The sequence below is a fragment of the Anolis carolinensis genome, chromosome 2 (assembly GCF_035594765.1).
Source record: "Anolis carolinensis isolate JA03-04 chromosome 2, rAnoCar3.1.pri, whole genome shotgun sequence".
Taxonomy (NCBI): domain Eukaryota; kingdom Metazoa; phylum Chordata; class Lepidosauria; order Squamata; family Dactyloidae; genus Anolis; species Anolis carolinensis.
Genome location: NC_085842.1, coordinates 83,210,844 through 83,226,550, shown reverse-complemented (window position 1 = coordinate 83,226,550; position 15,707 = coordinate 83,210,844). Strand labels below are relative to the sequence as shown.

The window sequence follows — 15,707 nt, the reverse complement described above, 5'->3', positions numbered from 1 at the left end:
ATGGAAAAAGTATTTAAACATTGCAAAGTAGTATGTTTTTTGTTCTGTATAACCCTGATGAAAAGAATCTCAGACTGATTTGTAGTTCAGATTTTATTCTGTGGAAAATTTGCTCATAAATGTATTGTGCAGAAAACAGCATTTTCAACATAGCAAATAAGATTTTTTTTATTTCACTATTATTTCCTGCAGAGAAAATGCTATAATTGGATTTCTTATTCTCAAAATGTATAAGTGGTTAGTTTCAATGTATAAAAAACTTATTTTGCTGTGCAAGGAACAATATTTTTTATGTTTTAAATTTTTTCTGTGAAAAACATCTAAATACAAGTTTTGCATAGAATAAGATCCAAACTGAGTACAGTTTTTGAAAACTGAATAATTTTTTGAAGACTTTTTTATTGTTTCCTTCAAAACGACTCTTAGAAAATAATAATTTCCATAGCAGGAATGTACTTTATCTTTTTACACATAACAAAAATGTTGTGCAAAGCAAAAATAGCACATACTGTGCAGGAAATAGTATTTTCTTCAAAGAAAAAATATATATATTGTGCAGAAAATGCTGTTTTCCAAACCAAAAAAGTGCACATTTTGTAGAGAATAACTCATAAAATGTGAACAGTGTCTTGTTTTATATATATATATATATATATATATATATATATATATATATATATATATATATAAAAATAATTGTAGAGACTGTTTTCAATTCAGGATGCTGAATTGTTGAATAATAATAATAATAATAATAATACTTTATTTATACCCCGCCACCATCTCCCCAATGGGGACTCGGGGCGGCTTACATGGGGCCATGCCCGGGAAAAATACAATATAACAAAATAAAAACAACATATCATAATACAATTACAATAATACAATAAAGGATCATATACAGTACAAACAAAATCCAAAAAGCAATATAACAGGGCAGGCCGCATGAATACTCAATTAAAACTCTGGGTGAGAAAAGGATAAGAATAAAACCACAGGGAACTAGGGAAAAGATAGCAGACAGTCTAGAGGATAAAATGGGGGGCGTAACAAAAAGCGTGTAACAGTTACTCTCCGAAAGCACATCGGAAGAGCCATGTTTTTAGATCTTTCCTAAAGTCTGAAAGAGTGGAGGCTTGCCTGATTTCAATGGGCAATGAGTTCCACAAATGGGGGGCCACAGCAGAAAAGGCCCTCTCCCTTGTTCCCACAAGGCGGGTCTGGGATAAAGGCAGTGGCGACAAGAGGGCCTCCCCTGACGATCGCAGAGACAGGGCAGGTTTATGGAAGGAGATTCGGTCACGAAGGTAGGTGGGTCCCAAACCGTTTAGGGCTTTATAAATTATGGTCTGCACCTTGAATTGGGATCGGAAAATGAACGGTAGCCAGTGGAGCGCCTTTAACAGGGGAGTAGATCTCTCCCTGTAATTCGCCCCGGTTATTAATCTGGCAGCCGAGTGTTGGACCAGTTGTAATTTCCGAGCCGTCTTCAAGGGAAGCCCCACGTAGAGCACATTACAGTAGTCCAGTCGAGAGGTAACTAAGGCATGCACCACCGTGGTCAAGTCAGACTTCACGAGGTATGGTCGCAGTTGGCGCACAAGTTTGAGTTGTGCAAAAGCCTTCCCGGCCACCGCCGACACCTGAGCCTCAAGCGTCAGCGCTGAATCCAGGAGGACCCCCAAACTGCGGACCTGTGACTTCAGGGGGAGTGCAACCCCATCCAGCACAGGTTGCCACCCAATACCCTGATCCAACGAGCGACTGACCAGGAGGGCCTCTGTCTTGTCAGGATTGATCCTCAGCTTGTTCCTCCTCATCCAGTCCGCCACAGCGGCCAGGCACTGGTTCAGCATCCGAGGGGCTTCCTTGGAGTTAGATGGGAACGAGTAGTGGATTTGTGTGTCATCTGCGTAGAGATGGCAACACCCTCCAAAACTCCGGATGACCTCTCCCAGCGGTTTCATGTAGATGTTAAATAGCATGGGGGATAGAATAGACCCTTGCGGGACCCCATAGGTCAATGGCCAGGGGTCCGAGCAGGTTTCCCCCAGCTTCACCATCTGGGAACGGCCCTCCAGGAAGGACTGAAGCCACAGCAGAACTGTGCCACCGAGTCCCATCCCGGCGAGCCTCCCCAGAAGGATACCATGGTCGATGGTATCGAAAGCCGCTGAGATGTCCAAGAGAACCAGCAGGGTCACACTCCCCCTGTCCAGCTCCCTGCGGAGGTCATCCACCAAGGCGACCAAAGCCGTCTCGGTGCTGTGTCCAGGCCTGAAACCAGACTGCGAGCGGTCCAGAAAATCAGTGTCATCGAGGAACTCCCGGAGCTGCGTAGCAACCACCCGCTCCAGAACCTTGCCCAGAAATGGGAGGTTGGAGATTGGCCTGTAGTTGTTACATACAGATGGGTCTAATGAGGTTTTTTTTTAATAATGGTTTTACTACTGCCTGCTTAAAGCAGGATGGAACTGACCCCTGAACCAGGGAGGCATTTATAATAGCCACAAACCAATCCAACAACCCATCTTTGGCCAGCTTCACCAGCCAAGAAGGACAAGGATCCAGAGCGCAGGTGGTCGCCCTCACAGACCCAAGAATCCTCTCCACGTCATCAGGAAGGACAAGCTGGAAAGAATCCCATAAGATCGCACAGACAGGTACCTCGGTTACCTCCGCTGGGACCACAGTTAAGCTGGAGTCCAACTCACAGCGTATCTGAGCAACTTTGCCTGCAAAATGGTGCGCGAAATCGCTGCACCGAGTTGCCAAGTCATCAGGAAACCCCTGGGCCTCAGGAGGCCGCAGGAGCTCCCCAACAACTCGGAACAACTCCGATGGCCTGTTGGCTGCAGACGCTATGCGGGCAGTTGTGAAAACTTTCCTGCCTGCTCGCAGAGCCACGGAGTAAGCCTTAATAGCGGCTTTAGCCCGTGCTTGGTCGGACACGTCTCGAGATTTCCTCCAGATGCACTCTAGTCCCCTCCTCCAACGTTTCATCACAGCCAGCTCCTCGGTGAACCAAGGAGTCGACGCGATTCTACGCAGTGAGAGGGGACGTTCGGGAGCGATCGTGTCCAATGCCCTTGATAGCTCACTGTTATAGCGATCGGCCAGGACATCGACAGGATCGCCAGTCTCCAGGACAGGAAGATCCCCAAGAGACCTCAGAAGTCCATCTGGATCCATCAGTCTCCTGGGGCGGACCATCTTAATGGGTCCACCACCCCTGCGGAGGTTAGAAGGCACGGCGATACTTAAACAGATCAGATGATGGTTAGACCATGACAATGGAAGAATGTTTTGCTCTTCCACTCTGACTGTCCCACCGTCCACAATAAAAACAAGGTCCAAGGTGTGTCCTGCCTGATGAGTGGGCCCAGATATAACTTGAGACAGCCCCATGGTTGTCATGGCAACCATGAAATCCTGACAAACATGACTTAGAATTGGGGAATCTTGAATATCAATGCTCAGCCCAATGTGCAAGGGGCGAATCAGAGGGTCTACTAGAACCCTCCTAAGAGTGATGTCCCACTGCTGCAGTTTGGGCCCACACAAAAACAAATTTTCCCTTAATATTTTATCTTCCAAGCCAATGATAAGACACAAGGAGCGGTTCCAGGATTGGTAATCTCTATAAAGCCAGTCGATAGTCTTGATGTTCACTTCCGACCAGCTTATGGATAAAATTTGTGAAAGAGATATCTGGACCGCTCGCTTAGAAGTCCACCTGCCTCTGTTCAATAATGAGTCTGAAACTTCCACTGCAACCTTGTTTGTTCGTAAAAGATGTTGAGAGTTGCAGGAAGTATCCAAAGATTGTCCGGCCAATTCAGAGGGCAGTTCATTGTTCGGCTTCTGCCAGACATTGTTGGTTTCCTTCCCATCCACCCTCCCCAGACCCACTCCCCCAGATAGGAACCCACCCTCCTCTCTAATCACTCCAAGGCCTGATCCGACGACTACCTTCTGCTCCTTGAGCTTAATTCCTCCCTGGCCTTCCAGAGTGCTTAATTCCTCATTCATGTTGATCGGCCTGGTTGGTATAGTTGTTATAGTGTCTGTAGGAGAAGGATATTTCACAATCAGGGAAATTCCTTTGAAGAGATGGTCAAGTTTCGTGTTCAGTATTTCCAGCTGCTGCAAAACGGTACTGAACGATTTTCCCAACAGATCACATAAGTGCGAGAGTTCATTATTACCTGGAGTTTCCTTCCAACTCATTTCTTATTACCTTTTCAGAAAACCTTCCTATAGTATACCACTCTGATCTTTCAAAATTAACACCTCGTTCCTATTATCTCTTTCCGTCAAAGCTTTCACTCAACAGTACATCCACCAACATACACAAACCATTAATACACATTCTAAAACCATCAATTACCAAACAGTAAACTCACGGTACTCTCAAATCCTATGTGATCGCTTCCTATGACATTAATACCAGGTTAAGAACCCGCTACCTATCACGGTCAATACTGTTTCCCTGAGTTAAGATAAAAACTTTCTCACTCCCGACTCTGTTTAACACACACACATAAACACATACACACAAAAAGAGGGAAGAAAAAAAAAGGCAAGCTACAAACACTGAGGATCTGATAGATGCTGCTTCATACAGGTCCACCCAATTGAAGATGTCTCGAGGCCATCCAGTTCGATGTAGGTTCCAGAGGCAGGAGAGCAGAGCTGACGAGATTGTCTTCCCCAGCAACACAACCTCCCGTGCCAGAGAGAGGCCCAGCTTTCCTTGCCAGGTCAGAAGAAGACTGGTGGAGGCCACCCGGGCCGGCGTGGCCTCCAAACGCCTAGTTCTTTTTATGTAGCCGATGCAGCCGATGCAATGGGCCGAGGGAGGCCGCCCGGTCCGGCGCGGCCTCCAGAGGCTAGAATTTTCTTTGTAGGGGCCAAAGAAGACTGAGGTAGGCCACCCGGTTCGGCGCGGACCTCCAGGGGCGGACCTCCAGGGGCCAAGGTCTCTTCAGTGCCGGTGCAGGGTCTAGGAGGCCGCCCGGTTCGGCGTGGCCTCCAGAGGCCTAGATCTCTTCTCCCCTGAGTAGCCAGCAAAAGGCTAAGGCTAATGTCTGGAAGCCGCCCGGTCCGGCGCGGCTTCCAAAGTTGTCTATATGAAAGCCAAGGGGAAGGCCCGGGGGGGGGAGGGGAGGCTGCCCAGTTCGGCGCGGCCTCCGAGGCCTAGTTCTTTTCGTGGGAGCTGACAGGGCTAAAAGAGGACGCAAAACATCTAGGGATCCACAGGATGAGAACCACTGCACTAGAGGCACCTGTAGGGAAGCACTGAGAATAGGTAAAGATAAAGGTTTCCCCCTGACATTAAGTCTAATCATATCAAACTCTGGGGGTTGGTACTCATTTCTCTTTCTAAGCCGAAGAGCCAGTGTTGTCTGTAGACATCTCCAAGGTCATGTGGCTGGCATGACTACATGGAGCACTGAGAATACGTGGACAGAAAACTGGTTAAAGAACAGGAAGCAAAGACTGGCCTGGGTACTACATCTGAAAAAAAAGGTGTGATACAGGTAGAAAGGGTCAAAAATAGGAAACTGAAATGACAGCGGGACTAGAGCATTTCCCCATTAGGAAATATTACACATTTGGTATATGTTTAGCTTAATGAGGGAAAAGGCACATGAAGGGGACATGATGTGGTGAACAGTGCTTGATAGTACTAGAACCTAGAGTTCTCTACTGAAGTGGAATGATAGATTCTGATCTGATAAAAAGAAGCACTTCACGTAATACATAGACTAGATTTTGCTACTCCATAGTGTAGTGATAACCAACACTATGGATGGCCTTAAAATAGAATTGAATATATTCATGAAGATAAAGTTGTCGATAGCTAGTGCTCAAGGAAAAACAGTGGGAGAATGTTCTTGCTCCTAAGTCCTTCTGGTAGGCTTCCTTTTGGTAGGCATCTGCTTGTCTAGGTGTGAACAAAACAGAAAACTAGAATGGTTCTTGGGATGACCCAATGAGGATGATTTTATCCTCTTTTGATTTTGGCAAGAAAGAGTGAATGGAGCAGGGTCCCCTTGGGGGAGAAGAGCGGTATATAAATTAAATAAATAAATAAATAAACCACCAGGCTGTAATCCTTTTCCATGCTGTGTTTGTCATAGCAGTAGCAATGGTAGTGAGAGGAAATTTTTGCCATTTGAGCCCTGGAAAAATGCAGATATTTCATAATATTGCACAATAAAAGCATGTTACTCAGAACATACCTCTGGATAATGTCCAATGCTGGAGCAACCATGATGTAACTATTATACAGAATACTTCCCTTCAGTTTAGGGGCCTTTCACACTAGTTAGATCATTATGATTGCACTTCAGTTGCCATGGCAACTTCCTATGGAATAGTGGGATTTACAGTTTAGGGAAAGTAATTTACAGTCCTTACCAGCAAGTTCTATAATCTAGGGTCTTCTCAAACTACAAATCCCAGCATTCCAACCATAACATATAAATGGAAACATGGTGCTATAGGGGCTCTGATCTTGACTTCTGAGTTATTTACTACAAGCTACTTATAAGGAACTTTTAAAGAAATGGCCGCATGCCCTTTGGGGTTAAGGCCAGTTCCATTCCTGTTTTACTTTCCCCACACGCTCTGTCATTTCCCCTCTATCACAGTCCTGTCCCTGCTTTTATTTTTATCCTCCATGCTGAACAGAAATTTCCATTATTCTATGAGAGGCCTCAGTGGGTTGCACATTGCCATTCAGTGTGTGTTTCACCCTTTTGTCTTTTCACAAATGATACTCTGGTTGAGTCTCAGGTCTCGAATTCACTCAGGTGTAAAGTTATAACAACAGATTTTAGCGGTGCTCAGAGTACCTGCCCTTTGATCCTTGAAAGAAGTAAAAAGAATGTCAAAACACACACACACACACACACACACACAGAGTGCCTTGTATGAGAAGGTGGAATGGTAGGCTGTGGGATGTTACTTTATTTGTTCTAAAATTCCCACAATTCTCAGTTGGAATGGGTATTGCCTATGCTTCTAGAGTTGTTGGTGCTGTAAGTCCCCGAAAGCAACTTGCTCAACCCCAAAATTGAACATCTATGGGAGATTTTCTTCCAAACATTCAAGACATTTTTACAGTGACCTTTGAATATTGCTCCCACCAAACAGCTCCTTCTTCTAAATAAGCATATTGAAATGAAAATTTTTCAGAGGAAGCAAAATTCCAAAAAGCCACACACAAAAGATTTTTAAGCAATACACTCATTTACCACCCACCAAGTCAAAATTTTGAGGGAATGTAAACCTTGGAAGGGATTCAAAATTCTATGAAGTTTTATTTCCTGCCTTAAGGCTATTCTGTGTTTTGCTTTCATTGAAGAGCAACCCAAGACATGTTGGCTTTGTAAGGTCAAGAGCATCCCTTCCCACTAATTACACAGAGCATTATGTACTCCAGATTGATAAATCTAATGATGTTATTGGTTACAAACGTTTCCTTGTTGAAAACCTCTTAGATCCAAAATGCAAAGATAGTAAGGTTGAGGATTCATTTCTGTGTTTGTCTATCAGGTTAGATGCTTACATTTAGGCAGGATAAAAATGTGTTGTTGAAGGCTTTCATGGCTGGAATCACAGGGTTGTTGTGTGTTTTTCGGGCGGTATGGCCATGTTCCAGAAGTATTCTCTCCTGACATTTTGCCCACATCTATGGCAGGCATCCTCAGAAGTTGTGAGGCATAGATGTGGGCGAAACATCAGGAGAGAATACTTCTGGAACATGGTCATACAGCCTGGAAAACACACAACAACCCAGGATAAAACTGTTTGAAAAGGTAGACAGGTAGAGGTAGACCATGCTCTCCAACACTTCATAGATGAAGGAAGTTGCATGTTCTCTTATTCCAATATTCAAGATCACTGCATGGTCTCTCTCCACTTGTCTGCACACTAAAGGCCCTATATTATATGTTTGTCCTCAATGATTTCACATCTAAAACAGGAACTAGATTATCCTCCCCTGCTGCTGCTGTCAGTGTAGTTAAGAGTCATAGAGGATAAGACTCAGCAATGAAGTCTACTGTGTTACCTTGCAACAATCACTCTATCCATGTCTACATGAAAATTATGAGGGTCAAAATGAAGTGGGAACTTGTATATCACCTTTAGCTCTCAGAGGAAAGGTGGAATTTAAATGTGAGAAAATAAATAATAGATACATGTGTATATGAATTATCTTATAATAAGACACAGACAGTTCAAAACATGCCTGCACAGCATGATTCCTTACTGTGAAGGTACAATACAGCAGAGACAAGATACATTCATTACTCTGCTTGATCTGGTAGAAAAGGATTAGTCACATCCTTAAACTCTGGCACTGACTGTGTTTTTCCTCAACCGTGTCCTATTTGCATGCTATATGTGCATGTCCTCCAACAATTGGACAAGTGTTCCCCAGTTGCCAATCGCAACTACATTAACTAAATAGAACAACACTTTACACAATGCCCATTCTGAATGTTCCCTTTCACTCACTTGTGACCAGTGCAAGAGATTTATCTGATTTCCAGAAGAATTATGGGCCATGCACTGTTTTGGCAAAAAGTGCATTAAATAAACCAATGCATTCAGACAATATCCACGGATAAAGCCATGCATTATTAAAGGAAGAAGCCATCATCAAGGGACTTTCTTTGCCTGCATTCCTTTCTACAAAGTCTGTGAGGCTAGAGGACTTGGGTATCTTTGGGAGTATTTATTTGTACTAATGATGTATCTGAAAAGAAATGTGAACCTTTTTTTCTTTTGTCTTGCTGTTATCATTTGAATGTATTTCCATGCAAAATACACAATTTCTTGCTGCGTTGAAGAACAGCTGTAATTACAAAGTCAAATGCAATCATTAAAACAGCAACATTTGCTTGACACCATCTTAGATTGCTCATTCCACCCAAACTGGAATAAGTGGTGTTGAATAATATGCTAATATTGAATGCAAAGATAAAGGCCTGATATCATTGTCCTTTTCCACTCAAGAACTACCTCTCCACACCCTGTAGATTAACTGAACACAACTCTTTAGGTTTTTGGGCTAGGAAGATGGCAAGGTTGCCATGGCAGCCTAAAGCCAAAGTTTTTAGTCATTAACTTGACCTTCTGTTTTCTGACAAGTCTTATTATGTGCACATAGAGACAGAGGCATTACTAAAAATGAGTTGAAAATGACTTCATTCACTTTCATTATGGTTGGCAGACACCAAGGGACTAACAGACAAGAAGCAGGGCACCCGTGTATGAACTTGAGTTAGCTTTAAAAATCAGAGAGCTGGAAAGAAAGGAGAGCGGGGGCACAGAGAAAGAAGAGGATGCAGAAAACAAAAATTTGGCTGCTGTGAGAGTTGTGGGACTAAAAAAACAGAAAAAGATGCAATCTGATTTTAAAGACTGTCTAGGAACATATATATATATATATATATATATATATATATATATATATATCATTTGATTAATGTAGAGCCCCCAAGTGCTAATGTAATCATGAGTTTTAAGGACATTAGCATACTAACAGAGTCACATGTACATCTGGGGTCAGATGCAAATATAGTTTAAGAATTATAATAAATTCATCCATCCCTGTGGGAAGACTCATAAATTCACAAGATCTTTTAAACCGCCATTCAAAACCATTCACAAATCTATCAAACAGATGTACTGTATTTATAAAGTATTCCTTACCAAAATGCTTGGATTTGAGATTTTTAAATGTAAAGAAGTATGATGACAGGGATGGAATCTTTTTGGATCCCACCGCTGCCACCCAATTGCGAAGGATTCAACTTCTACCTCTATGTATCCCACTTTCCAATGTTGTCGCTGCCACCACCTTTGAAAGATGCTTAGCTCAAATAATAAACAACATTTGAAGAAACAGTAACTTGTTTATTTATGGCACAAAGCTTAATAGTCGCAAGAATGTTATATCTTGAGGTGAGCGATGTTACTTCTGTACAGTAAGTGTTGCAAGATTTCTCAATAGTTTCACTGAGCTTAGTATGGTATCAGCTTTATATGACTTGTTTCTTTCAGTTAGGAATACTGTCCCTCTTGAACTTAGTTGATCTGTACCTGATCAAACTTGGACTGGGGAGTTTAACTGGTCAACCCTAGTCTTCCTTGACTTAGGGATGTAGCCTCAGCTCTTTAGTTATCCCTACTAAGAGCTCAGCAACTTTAATTTTAGCCCTTCTCCGCTAAAACTCTCTAGCTGCTCAACTTCCTCCCACAATCTCTTCTCTCGATCTCACTCTTTTTCCACTGAACAGAACCAACTGCTCTGGTCAACCGACAAACTCCAACTGCCCAATTCCAACTGCTAAATTTGAATTCTAAGGCTTCCACCAGCAAGGTGAAGCCACGCCCCTTTTCCTGGCCATGCCTTAGAGGCTCCCAACTTCTGTATAAGAATAGCTGAAATCTATAACCTTAAACAGTCAACCTAAACATAGCAATCATGAATAAAACACAATGATCATGACATCTTTACAGGGTGGGGGAGGAATATTTATACTTGTATATACATACATAATGGGATGTCTTGTAGATAGAACTCATGTCCAATTTTGAAATGCATTTATGTTTCATATATACTTTAAACATATAGTTTGGTGCTAATGCTATACAATATTTCTAATAATCTTGTACATGAAAAAACAATGGTGTCATTATCCAGGCTGCTTTTCACTGTTGCATATTATGCTAATTTATTGGGAATGGGATCATGGGCAGAAAGTGAGGTTGACATTGGTGTGCACCCCAAAGGTGATTTCAGATTACCTTGATGTTGTCTTGCCAGCGATGGGCTTTCTGAAACCTCTCTGCTGCATCAGCCAATCTCTGTAAGTAAAAGAGGAGAGGGGTGAGTTCATACAGAGGAAAGGTCCAACTGCAACACCGAATCATCATTTATTTCACCTATCAGATGTGGAATCAGCTACATTATACCTCTACATCTTAGTAGATAAAAAGGCATGCTGGACCCCTACCATGACATCTCTGTTATGCAGAGTGATTGCAAGTTTATAGTGTCCCAGGCCCATTGTCTAGATCAGGGGTCCCCAAACTAAGGCCCGGGGGCCGGATGCGGCCCTCCAAGCTCATTTACCTGGCCCCTGCCCTCAGTTTTATAATATAATATTTTATATCAGTTTTAATAATATAATATATTGTATACACATATAATATTGATAATAATATTATGTTATACAATATAATACTAATAGTAATACCATATAATGATATTAATTATATGTTATATATTACATATTATATAATAGTATAGTGGTATAGTAATATATAATGCTAATATTGTGTTATGCTAATAATATAATATATTGTATGTACATACAGCTGCTCTGAGTCCCCTTCGGGATGAGAAGGGTGGGATATAAATGTAGTAAATAAATGCAGTAAATAAATAATTAATTTTAGACTTAGGCTCGGCCAAAGTCTGAAATGACTTGAAGGAACACAACAACAACAATCCTAATTAACTTGACTATCTCATTGGCCAGTAGCAGGCCCACACTTTCCATTGAAATCCTGATAGGTTGATGTTGGTTAAAATTGTTTTCATTTTTAAATATTGTATTGTTTTGTTGTTGTTGTTGTTGCACTACAAATAAGACATGTGCAGTATGCATAGGAATTTGTTTTGTTTTTTTCAAATGATAATTTGGCCCCTCAACAGTCTGAAGGATTGTGGACTGGCCCTCTGTTTCAAAAGTTTGGGGACCCCTGGTCTAGATGCATATCTGTTCTTGTTTAATTACATACTTGAATTAGTGAACATCTATGTGTTTCCTTCATAAACATGATTGGCTTCTATTGACATATGAACACAGACAGCAGTCAGTGGTAATACTTACCTGCTATTCCTACTCCATCTTCTTACTACTGGAGTCACCCGAGTGTTTATAGGTTTTCCCTCCCTTGAGTTATGCCACCAACTTAACTTTCTAAGGGATTCTATGAATAATTTCAGGTGGCTGCTATTCAAGACCCTAATGAAAGAGTCACCATAAATTGGAGGCAACTTGAAGGCACACAACAAGTGAATACAGCAAATTTCATTGTCTAGCATAAAGTTGATGTAGCTATATCCAAGACAGCATGATGAACAACTGGGGAAAATAAATATTTTTGTCTACACAGGTTCACATTCCCTGATATGAATTTGGATGGGTCACTCATAGTATTTATCAGTATCTGAGGATACTGTTCACAAATGTTCAAACAGCCATCCCAGTCATAATGCACCAGACATTCATAGGAAACTCTTGCACAGGATTGGGATTCAGTGAAGGTATCTGAGCAAACTTTTCTTTTAATTACAGAACCTCTACTCAGAGATGGCATATAAAGATAGCCTGACAAGATCTAATCAAGCAGGGTGTTAAATGCAGCTGCAGGAGCCAGCTTCTTAGCTTAAAATGTATGAGATTTAAAGGGGAAAGAAGGGGAAAATCCATAGTGATTTTATAGTTTGTACTTCAAGTGATTGCAGAAGCACACCTCATTACTTAGCAAGAAGCCAGGAGGCAGGATTTCAGCACTATCAAGTGTGGTGCTATGTCTCATCATTCCAGCTGCCCCTTTGGCCATCACAGAAGCCTGAAAGAGGCAGGAGGGTGAAGCTGTTTCCAAGAAAGTCAAAGACAATATGATAAACAGTTTCCTGCATCAGATTCCCATGAAACTGGGACCTCTTCCCCATTATACAATTATAGCAACATGATTCCACTTAAATTGCCAAGGTTGCTTCCTATAGAATCCGCATCTTGTCAGGAAAACCCATTCAGTGACTCTCAGCAAGTCACATAGCACCAGTCCCAGAAAACTCTTAGGGTCCTGCACCATGATCTAATAGCATGTTTAAGCATCACAAACCTATTCTCATAGAAAGCTAGAACACACACGTTTTTCCCAATCACATGGTCCCCCTAATAGCACTCCCTAAACACAGTTCCTGATATCCACTTACTCCACTATCTGTTAGATCATAGAATCATGGAGTTGGAAGAGACCTGTGGGCCATCCAGTCCAACCCCTGCCAAAAGCAGGAAATTGCATTCAAAGCACCCCTGACAGATGGCCATCCAGCCTCTGCTTAAAAGCCTCCAAAGAAGGAGCCTCAACCACATTCCGGGGCAGAGAGTTCCAGTGCCAAACAGCTCTCACAGTTAGTAAGTTCTTTCTAATGTTCAGGTAGAATCTCCTTTCCTGTTGTTTGTAGCCATTGTTCCGCATCCTAGGCTGCAGGGCAGCAGAAAACAAGCTTGCTCCCTCCTCCCTATGACTTCCCCTCACATATTTGTACATGGCTATCATGTCTCCTCCCAGCCATCTCTTCTGCAAGCTAAACATGACCAGCTCTTTAAGCCGCTCCTCATAGAACTTGTTCTCCAGACCCTTGGTCATTTTAGTTGCCCTCCTCTGGACACATTCCAGCTTGTCAACATCTCCCTTTAATTGCGGTGCCCAGAATTGGACACAGTATTCCAGGAGTGGTCTGACCAAGGCAGAATAGAGGGGTAGCGAGACTTCCCTGGATCTAGACACTAGACTCCTATTTATGCAGGCCAAAATCCCATTGGCTTTTTTTTGCTGCTGCATCACATTGTAGGTTCATGTTTAACTTGTTGTCCATGAGGACTCCAAGATCTTTTTCACACAAACTGCTGTCAAGCCAGACGTCTCCATTCTGTATCTTTGCATTTCATTTTTTCTGCCTAAGTGGAGTATCTTGCATTTGTCCCTGTTGAACTTCATTTTGTTAGTTTCAGCCCATCTCTAATCTGTTAAGATCATTTTGGATTCTGTTCCTGTTTTCTGGAGTATTAGCTATCCTTCCCAGTTTGGTGTAATCTTCAAACTTGATGTCACGCCTACTAACTCTTCATCTAAGTCATTAATAAAGATGTTAAAGAGAACCGGGACCAGGATGGAACCATGGGCCTGGTCATGCCTATCAATCAGTGCTTTGCCCTTTGTAGACCATTTTTTGGCTGAAAGAACTGCATAATTCTGAGAATTGGGTCATTATTGTGTGAGTCCATTTGGTGTTTTCATTACTGTGCTATTTCACGGTTGACAAGTAATGCAGTTCTGGGTTGTTGTGTCCATGTAAATTTCTTCCGTGATAAATAGGGATGATATAATAATTATGGGTGTTGCAATTCCCAGACTTATATTCATTAGTTTATAATTCCAGGGGATTGTTCTCAGTGCTAAACCTTGTTTTAGGATGCTGGGGTCAGCAGAATTCCAAGAGTTCCAATCTCTGATAATCTCTGTCATTTCGAATTCAGTGCATCGAATCATAAAAGGGAGAGTAATGGCTATGCACTGCAGTTCGTAGTCCTTTCCATCTCCTCAACATACCTTTTAATTCACAGGTTCTGGGATAATTCTGAATATGCAATCTTACACATTAGTCAATGTATACTAGAAGTCTTGTAAAAGAAGAAAAAAATCTCCCAGCAATGAAAATAACCCCCTTTCTGTGAAATTCACCTCAGAATCCATTGGGATCCTCCTATGGGCTTCAACCCACAACCTGAGAAACATTGTCCTAGAAACTCCATTGAGGAACAGTGGATAACAGTCAGAGAGTTTCAGCTATATGCTTATACTTCACGGGCATATTCATACATTGAAATAGGCATCACAAAATGCCATAGGGCCAATACGGACCTCCTTCCAAGCAAAAACAAACATGTACTGGTGCTTTAATCCTCTTTGTTCAGAGATGGTGAGTAGTATGGAAAACATCATACTGGGTGGAACACTCATCTTGTTATAGATTTATTTATATCTCACCTTTCAAAAATAAGCATCACCAAAGATGAGAATGAACAATTAATGAAACTCACCCTAAAACCTTACCCCCACCCCTTCTGAGGATCAAAGCAATACAAAATATACTGGCTGTAACATAGATGCAAGAGGTAGCCTAAATCCAGCCACAATGTGTTCTCATATCCAGGTAAGTACAGCTGGGACAGAAATAATATGCAGGCTGTGCTTCAGAGCAGCAGCCTAGAAAGTCAGAGCTGTAGCTTTTACCCTTCAAGCAGGGGATTCAGATATTCAAGCTCCATTCAGGGAGTATTCAGGCAAGACACCTTCTGTTCAGCAGCTTTTCCACATGAAGCTCATAGAAATCGTTCTCAGTCTTCCTCTTTACAAATGGCTCATTGAAAGGTTTCCACAGTGGGAGACAGGGAGACCTTCTGTGGAATAGTCTGGTAGATTCTAAGAGAGTACATTTCTGTTTGACCCTGGAGCTTTCCCCCAATGCTTTTAAAACCAGTCTGGGAATGTTAGAAGAAGCTTTTTTCTCTGCTAAATTATTGCAATGTAATCTTGCTTTCTCTCTTTCTTTTGCTGTTTCCATTGCGAGCATCTGTTCCAAAGAAATATCACCATATTATGATGGTGGTGGTGCTATTAGTACCCTGTTTCCCCTAAAATAAGACATCCCCAGAAAATAAGACCTAGTAGAGGTTTTGCTGAAATGCTAAATATAAGGCCTCCCCCGAAAGTAAGACCTAGCAAATTTTTTTTTGGAAGCATGCTCACTGAACAGAACACCAGAGCATGCAGGATCGGTAAATATACGTAACATAGAGTGTTGGACATGGAATTAATGG

At 42.1% G+C, this 15,707-nt stretch overlaps 1 protein-coding gene across 3 annotated transcripts in view; it reads right to left on the bottom strand.

Moving 5' to 3' along the window:
- cacna2d2 (calcium voltage-gated channel auxiliary subunit alpha2delta 2) overlaps window positions 1-15,707 on the bottom strand; it is an 839,819-nt gene that overhangs the window by 353,438 nt on the left and 470,674 nt on the right. For all 3 annotated transcript variants that reach the window (XM_008105051.3, XM_008105052.3, XM_062973861.1), the window contains one exon: window positions 10,831-10,890. In XM_008105051.3, coding sequence (XP_008103258.2) covers window positions 10,831-10,890 — 60 coding nt within the window. The remainder of the gene's footprint in view (window positions 1-10,830; window positions 10,891-15,707) is intronic.